Raw genomic sequence first — 8,481 nt, forward strand, 5'->3', positions numbered from 1 at the left:
CCAGATTCTTATGTATATCTGTTACACTGAGTTCATTTCAAAGTTTGAATCTTTCCTGCTAAGTGTGTCATATTTGTGTGTGTGTGAGAGAGAGTGCGTGTGTGTTTGTTGAAGGGTGTTTAAGACAGCTGTGTTGTAAAAAAATGCCTTTTTTGTAAAGTAGACTGATGCTGGTGTATGTTTTTTTTCAATTAGAAAGTAATGTGTCTGTTACCTGTTGTCAGTTTAGCTTGTAAATTCAGATATGAATCTAATAAATATGTCTGATCAAAGAAGAAGTGTGAGTCTGTGTTTTTTCTCATCTGAATCCTGCTCTGACACACACACGTACTGAGCAAAGTGAGAGAAAGAGCAGATCTTTTGGTGGTACAAATATGTTTGCCTTTGGGGCAGGTGAGCTTCCTGGTCTTTACTGTAAGTCTTCTACGCTAACAATTAACGCTGCAGCTCCCCAAGTGCAAACATTCAACCGCCTGTCACATAGATCTTACTTAGCTGCAGGCGGAGGGGAAATGAGTTTGTGTTACAGTGTGGGGAGGAGCTGAAGAACCCTGGCGTCCCATCCATATATCATTGCACTTTCACTCTGTGTGTATGTGTATCTGCGTGTGTGTGTGTGTGTGTGTGTGTGTGTGTGTGTGTGTGTGTGTGTGTGTGTGTGTTATCAGTTTCAAGTTCATGAGCGTCAACACATTCCACTCAAGTTTGTGAGCAAAGCCACATATCTCCCACCGTACCTCCTCAGACTCACCATCATCCTCACTTTGTCATCCACACCTGCCTGCTCTCTGTGCAAGAGACGACACACACACATGCAGAGGAAGAGTGTGTATGCAGTGGGAGGAAAAAGAGAAGGAGCAGAAGGCGGAGTTGTGTGTTTGTACTTTTATAGGGTTGTGGAGAAACCTGCCTGTCCGCTCGGGGCAGGGAGAGGAGGAGCCTGTGGGGTGTGGGACTCCAGACAAAGGAGACGTACACACACTGACACTGGATCACTGGAGCGAAGGAGAGGCAGACAGCTGGGGAGCTTCACTTTTTTTTTTCCTCTCACACAAGAGACTGTGCTCAACTTCTGGACTACTTTTTCTTTTTGTGTTTTGGAAAGTCTTCTTGTGTTTGTCAGCTGTATGGGTTCATCTGTGAGCTTTAAGATGACTGAGCGGTGGTTAACATATGCTGCTCGTAGTGTGCAGAAGAGTGTGGGTTAGTATGTTTGGGATGGAAAAGTGGGGCTGGTGTGACCTAAGGCTCTACCCTTAGCTGTGTGCCATGGGGGGTTGTCATAGTTACCCCTCAGCTAAGAAGGCAGACAGCAAGACTCTTCAGCTGTCTGACATCAGCGATGAAAAACTGTAAGTTGCATTTCTACTTTCCTAACTCTCTTTATCTGCCGTGTGCTCCTGTTTCCTGTCTGGGGATAAGTTCACGCTCTGCACGCTCTTTTATTCTGAAAGGGTCTGCTTGATGTAGTTGTGGGAGAGCTGGCTCCACATGGTAAACTGAGGAATGTTCTCCAGATAAGAGTGCGTGTGGGTCACATATTTGCCTGATGGCATCAGTGGAAGTGGATTCCACGAACAGCGCGAACACATGTGGGCTCAAACTTGGAGGAGGACAGACTTTATGTGTCCCGTGTAAACATTTTCTCTAGGATGAATCTTTTCGAGGCAGCTGGCTGTGCTTGAGAGGCCTGTTTATTTCCCCCACACGGCTCAGCAGAGGTGAAGGTAAACAGATGCCCAGGAGTGGGAGAACAGGGTCACTTGCAGAGGAGTGTGTTTACACACAAACACAACATCACAAGCAGCTCCGGGTTCATTGTGTTTGTGTGCTGACAGCGGCTGGTAGCCAAGAGGCGGTAATTAAGTTAATGCCATGGAGCCGGAGCAGAACAGGATGTTAACAAAAGAGGTTCCTGTGGACACTGGTGAAGTCTGTTACACTACTGTACCTTTGAATAGCTAATGTAAACAGTCTCCTCTGTCACTTCCCCTCCCCTATACCTCTCCTGACCTTAACTTTGACAAAGCCTCGCTGTAGACCATTAAACTAGTTCTCTGTGCTCAGCCCATGTACAGTGAAACCCCCATAGAGAGCTCTATGTTTCCCTTATCTCACTATGCAAGGTCACACTGAACAAACTCTCAGCTGCTGGGAGTGCACACATCTAAAATTTGAGCACAGCAGCTGCCTGACTCCACTCCACTATGAAATATTCACCGTCTTAACATGGAGCTATAAGAGACACAGAGTGGGGCACTTACCATCAAAACACCCTCCCTGCATCAAAAAGGCCTCCTGGTTTGCATAAAGTCAAATTCCTCCTCCAAGTTTGACTTTCCAGTACATGTAGGCACTCACAAACATCATTCATGCATTCATGTTCTAAAGTTATCACAGGTTGCCAAGCTGCCAGCGCAGCATTAGTCATGATAAAGCTCCACCTGTAGAATCTGGCCCCAGCTCTTTACATTATCTTGCACAGCATAAGTCTTTGCAGTTATTTGTTTGGTAGCACTGAGCCTAACAGCAGAGAGCTTCATTAGCAGTAATTACTCCAGCTCTGAATTGACTGCCTCCATTGCATTAACTGCTTGTTTATTGGACACTCAGGTCTGCAGTTACAGCAGAGTCTGCATGTGTTTTCATGTGTGTGTGAGCGACAGAGAGAGAGAGAGAGACAGATGATAGGGTCTGAGTGTAAACTATGTTATCTGCTGGTCACAGCTGGAGTAATTCATCCACTGACCTACTGATAATTTTTTGCAGTGGGATGGTTTCTTTTCTCTTCTCTGTCTCTGCCTCATTACTCTTTCACTGTCCTCCCAAGGGGAATTAACAACAATAATCTGGAGGAGCGTCCGTATCTACAGCAGCAGAATGTGAGCCAGCAGATCTCACACACAGACATGGTCGCCCTCACAGCGCTGCCACCTGGTGTCGATCGGGCAGAGTGGCTCGCCAGCAACAGTGAGTGAGGCCCTTTGAACAAAACATATGTCAGACTGTTACCCTCTTGCTCTCTTTTCATTAACCCGTTTTCTCTGATCTTTTCAGCTGTGGCGTTTTTTAAGCATATCAACCTGTTCTCAAGTGCTCTGTCTGAATTCTGCACTCCCAGCACCTGCCCGACAGCCTGTGGACCAGGCGACACGTAAGTGGCACCACTCTGCACCTTAAAGGATCATTCCATAAAATTGTTTTTATATACCTTGTAAGCAAGACACTTAAGCTGTAAAGATTCAGAGATTTAGTTTGAGTTGTGTTGGGTAGTACAGATCAAATTGTGAAGCTGTTACGTGGGACTCTGGATATTAAATTAACTGCCTCAGGTGATGTCACTCAAGTCAGTATTATTTGGGCCTCAAGTTTAAAAAGGGAGGGGGAAACCAGGTGTGTGGAGTATCTGTAGCTCTGCTCATCTCTGCTTAAGGCTATCAGCTTGAAAGCCATTATCGAATTCCTATAGTTCTTTGTAGGTGATGAGGACACTTTAAAACTGAGGAAGGATGCTTAGAGTTTCTACTAGGGTCTATCCGTTACTCGATATCTGTATCGGTCCAAAAATACAGGATCACATGTATTAAACTGTCGGGGTGAGTATTAGCAAGAACCTCACGATAGGATAAGCAACATGAGGTGGCTAACTAACTATCACAATATTGTGATATTGTCTGTTCTATATTGTACCCATTTAACTATTTGATTGTTTGAAATAATGAAAGTCAGATGCAGTGTTTCAAACATACACTTAACGTGAAAACATAAAGTGCATCAAGTTTTTCACTTTAACTACTGTGACATTAAACTAATGTCAGTCAGTGAAACTGATAAATGTCGAATGGTGTAACCAATGTTACTTATAAAAAATCTAATATTACACAAAACATGACTATAATTATTATTTTATCAGTTTACTACACTGTAAAAATCAAACTTCAAATGGTTTAAACTAACTGACCCAAGAATAGAGAAAAAAAATGATGTTTACAGCATCAAAAACCACATCATCAAGTTTAGAAATAAAATATCTTGTATACTTTGAGATTATATTATTATACAGTTTACAGGCAACATACAGCGGAGTGGCTCTTCAGCGCTATCTACCACAGTGGAGGTATGGAAGTTATATTGTACCTCTAACTCACCTGAAATGTGAATTTGTAGTTCAACAAAAATATCGACATTAAAAGTTGAAATATCAATAATTTATCACAGGTCAAAGCATTGCAATAAATTGATCTATCAATATCTTTTCACACCTCTATTGAACTGTAGTACAAGTTTTCCGATCCAGTCCTTAAGCCACAAACATTACTTTGCGGGACATGCCATTAAGAGATAGCCAAGTAGGCTGCTGAAAGTTGCATCACTTGACATGTGAGCAGAAACTAGAGTGAGTGTGAGACCGGACAAGATCCCTGTCGTAATGTCAGCTGTGTGAACTAACTTTGGACTTGAAGAGGAAAAAAAGGTTTCGACCCTTTGTTTCCTATTCTGCCTCATCGGAGCTGTACAGCAGTCAGTGACAACAGGCCAAGTGATCTAAACATGTTTGTCCTTTTTTTCTGCTGAACCTCGTAGCACACTGGATTGTTCACTACTTTCGAGTTTGGGATTTTTCAGGTCAGTTTTAGTTGTAATCCAGTTTGAGGCAAAAAAAAAGAAACAAACACCTTAATTACAGAAGGAAAACACAAGTTAGTCGCATTAGTGTCTAATATTTATGTTGTGGGCTCGCGCCGTCTTGTGAGAGTTGCGTTCAGGGCAGCCTCAGGGTTTAAGCTGGCTGTATTGCATGCACACAAGTTCAAGGGGCCTCATACAGGAAAGCATTTAACATAAATTAGGAGACATTAGCATCAAAACTAGCTGAACTTAGTTGTGTGAAATCAATAAGCTCAAGACATATTTCTCTATTATTTTTTACTATTCATTGTAGTTAATACACAACATAAAAAGTGTGTAGCTTTACCTCTTTAAGTTAAGTTTACTAAACTCACACAGATAGTTTCTGTGCAAACCCAAGTTTTAGATCCGGATTCAGTATTGGCAGATACTAAATGTTACAAAATCAGGCTGATATTGGGGTAAAAAAGTGCTGATTGGAACATCTCTTGTTTTTACTACTTGGTTGAACTTTAAAATGGAGCTTTACTGTATTTCCTAAATACTCTTAATTTGTGGCAATAGAATTTATTTTAAATCTAAAACAAGCATCTGTTCTTCAAACACCGCTTGATCTTTGTGTTTCAACATTTTCCACAACGTTCCAAATCTCAGGGTTGTAAAGAAAATGCACAAATATGTCAGATGTTAGCCTTTGTGCTTAACAATTCCCTTATCGATTCTTTACACTATGCCAGAGCTTCAGGACCGTATGTGACTTGTCTGCTGCAGCTATCTCAGCTTGGCAGTTAGATTACATTTCCCAAGAAAACCCTGTTTAAGGATTCCTAGCTTGAAATTTTACTGACGAACTGAACACAGAAATCTATATGACTCTCACAGGAAATTCCAATTCAATACATTCAAAATAAACAAAATAGCGCTAGCTTGATGCTAATGTATACAGGGAAATTGCATTGATATGCTAGTGGTTAGCATACATCGGGATAACTTTAGCTTCAGGGTAGAATTTCAACTTTCATCATAGAGGCATATCACAGTTACTCTTTTTATACAACACTGAGAACTCCAAATGTCAAAATACTTTCAAGCTAAGAAAAAAAAAGTTAGGCTCATGGTCCCAAACAACTTAGAATAATGCTACAACCACTTTGAGACTCTAGATGGCTTACTTGAGTCAATAACATATTACAGAACTATACGTCAGCTTCACATCACGTGCAATTTTTACTTATTTCTGTATATTTACGCCAGGAGATATCCAGATCCAGTGGCCAGTAACATATTTGTTCACTTGAAAAAGAAGCAATTGATAAAGGAATCGATAAAGAATTGAATCAATAAGCAGAATCAATAAGGGCATTGATATCGATAAAATCATGTCAATGCCCATCCCTAATTGCAATCCTGAATCCAGTAATCCCCTGTATTTGTCCCAGACTAAGATCATGGGATCTAAAACAGTCTCTCCTATCTGCTTCATCGGACCGACCTCCAGCACGTTGTTTATTAATGAACATGTGTGTTTGGTATTCTCAGGGTTTACATTTGGACTGATGACCACGGCAGGAAGCTGAAATGCCCTGCCCCGGTTTACTTTGACTGCGCCATGTCGTACATTCAGGAGCTGTTGACTGATGAAGACGTGTTCCCCACAAAAGCAGGTAAAAACAACAGAATCTAGACTGAATTATCATCATCCCAGATTCAGTTTAAAACTCTTTTATTCATTTTACCCCCAGGCTCAGTGTTCCCCACGGGGTTCGTCTTTCTGGTCCAGAAGGTGTTTCTGCTGTTTTTCAGGACTCTTGCACACATTTACTGGTCACACTACACAGAGACGCTTGCACTTGGCCTGCACGCACACCTCAACACACTCTTCGCACACCTCACACTCTTCTGTCAGCAGCACGGCCTGCTGGACCCGGAGGACACAAAACCAATGCAAGACCTCATCACGGCTCTGGGACAGTGAGGCTGATTTCATTGAGCAGACACATGTCATGCACTCACATTTCGTTTCTTCTTACATACGTGTATGTCACATATTTAATGGACAGGTTTTGGTGAACGAAGGAGTTTTGCTTTAAAAGCTATCAATCAAATCATAACAGACCAGTGCTGTCTGGTCTTGCTGTATCGTTTATTATGATACCGTGTGAAATTATACTGCATGTTTGTGTATTTACACATAGCTGGCATTTGTTTTATTTGAAAAGGTCAAGATCTTCAGGATCGTTTGTAGCCAGTGTGTTTTTCTTTCCTATAAGACATTTACTGACACAAAGAGTTCATATTTCATACGAATGAACTGTGACATTGTTACAATTTGCCAAATCACAAACGGCGATGTGTCGATGCCAATGTGATTTTATTGTTGTGACTGCATCTGCATAAATCAGCTTACCTCCATTTCTATGTGTACCTAACCTTATAATAAACACTAAGGTAAAAATAAAATATGCTCTCTTAAGGATAGATATGAAATAATATGAATAACTGAGGTGACATTATTTAGCATTAAATGTGCTAAATCAGTGTTTGTATAAGTGATGTTGCTATGAACGTACCTCCCTTTGGAACTCTGCATGCGTTATATTTTAACCTTCACGGTCTGCTGCAGTACACTGCAGTGAGTTAAAGTTGGACTGGTCAGCTGCAGCACAGTGGATCTGCAATAAAATAACCATAGTGTGAGTAGAGTGCTGAATTTCACCTTTTGCGTGAAGGTGTAGTAAAAAATAACGGCACAGTGTATCAAAGAGCGACCAATCCTTCACTTTTTACGATTTGCACTAACATCCTTCTGTACCCTTTAAGCTGGAAAGTCAGCACTTACTGTAAACCCTTGTCCTCCTTTAATCTCAAATACCCAGTCTTGGATCAAAGCCAGAAGAATAAAGATTTTCAGCTGTTCAAATACTGGTAGATTAAACTGTATCACTTCACAGAAAAAAGACCTGCTTATCTCCAAGCTCAGCAGGAAGAGTGGTATTGAGAATGAATGTTCATAAATCTGCCAAAAATATAACTCCCTGTAACTCTAAAACATAACTTAGAGCAATGAAGAAACCTGTCCAACTGCTCGTTAACACAAGAATCTAATCAGCCAATCATAAGGCAGCAGCTCCTACATTTCGGCATATGGACTTGGTGAATTTCAAACCACGCTAGTATGGGTAGACAGAAAGAGGAGAATTGCCAGACTGGTTCAGGTGATAGAAAGATAATAGTAACTCAAACAACCACTTGGTACAACCACATTTTTTGAGACATGGTCTCTGAACGCACAAACACATAACATGTCCAAACTGGAAGCAAACGGGCTACAGCAGCAGAAGACCAAATCGTGGGACACTCCTGTCAGCTAAGAACAGGAAACGGAAGTTACAGTTCACACGGGATCACCAAAACTGAAGAAACTGAACTAAAGAACTGAAAAAACGTTGCCTGGTCTGATGAATCTGGATACTGCCACATTCAGGGAGGTATTTTTGGCCCACTTTGGGCTTCTTAGTGCCATTTGTATATGGTTTAAATGCAAAGCCTACCTAGTATTGTTGCTGACCACGTTCTTCTTTTATGACCACAGTGTACCCATCTTCTCATGGATACTCCCAATAGGATAACACTCTATGTCTCAAATAGACCAAAATCACTGAGGGGTGTTTCCAGCACCTTGTGAATCTATGCCTCAAATAATTAAAGGGGACATATCATGCTTGTTTCTCCTTTTCACTATACCAGACTAGGATGCCTGTAAAGCATTTCTGCCCTCAGTACAAGTCATTTAGTTCCTTCATTGCCCCACAATAGCGTTCTCAATATCCTCAGTTTAGGCCATTCTGAAGA

The 8,481-nt window shown here is 41.4% G+C and overlaps 1 protein-coding gene across 1 annotated transcript; it reads left to right on the plus strand.

Annotated features, from left to right (window-relative positions):
• The first annotated feature begins 943 nt into the window (after nt 1–943).
• LOC141796653 (MOB kinase activator 2) lies at nt 944–7,487 on the plus strand. Its single transcript, XM_074677884.1, has 5 exons — nt 944–1,352; nt 2,831–2,970; nt 3,058–3,154; nt 6,169–6,293; nt 6,372–7,487. Exons 1-5 carry the CDS (start codon nt 1,270–1,272, stop codon nt 6,602–6,604), a joined length of 678 nt encoding a protein of 225 aa, XP_074533985.1. The 5' UTR covers nt 944–1,269; the 3' UTR covers nt 6,605–7,487.
• The last annotated feature ends 994 nt before the right edge of the window (nt 7,488–8,481 follow it).

Source organism: Halichoeres trimaculatus, unplaced genomic scaffold, assembly GCF_033239565.1.
Source record: "Halichoeres trimaculatus isolate MK-OKI-2021-1 unplaced genomic scaffold, fHalTri1.1 fHalTri1_scaffold_10, whole genome shotgun sequence".
NCBI lineage: Eukaryota > Metazoa > Chordata > Actinopteri > Labriformes > Labridae > Halichoeres > Halichoeres trimaculatus.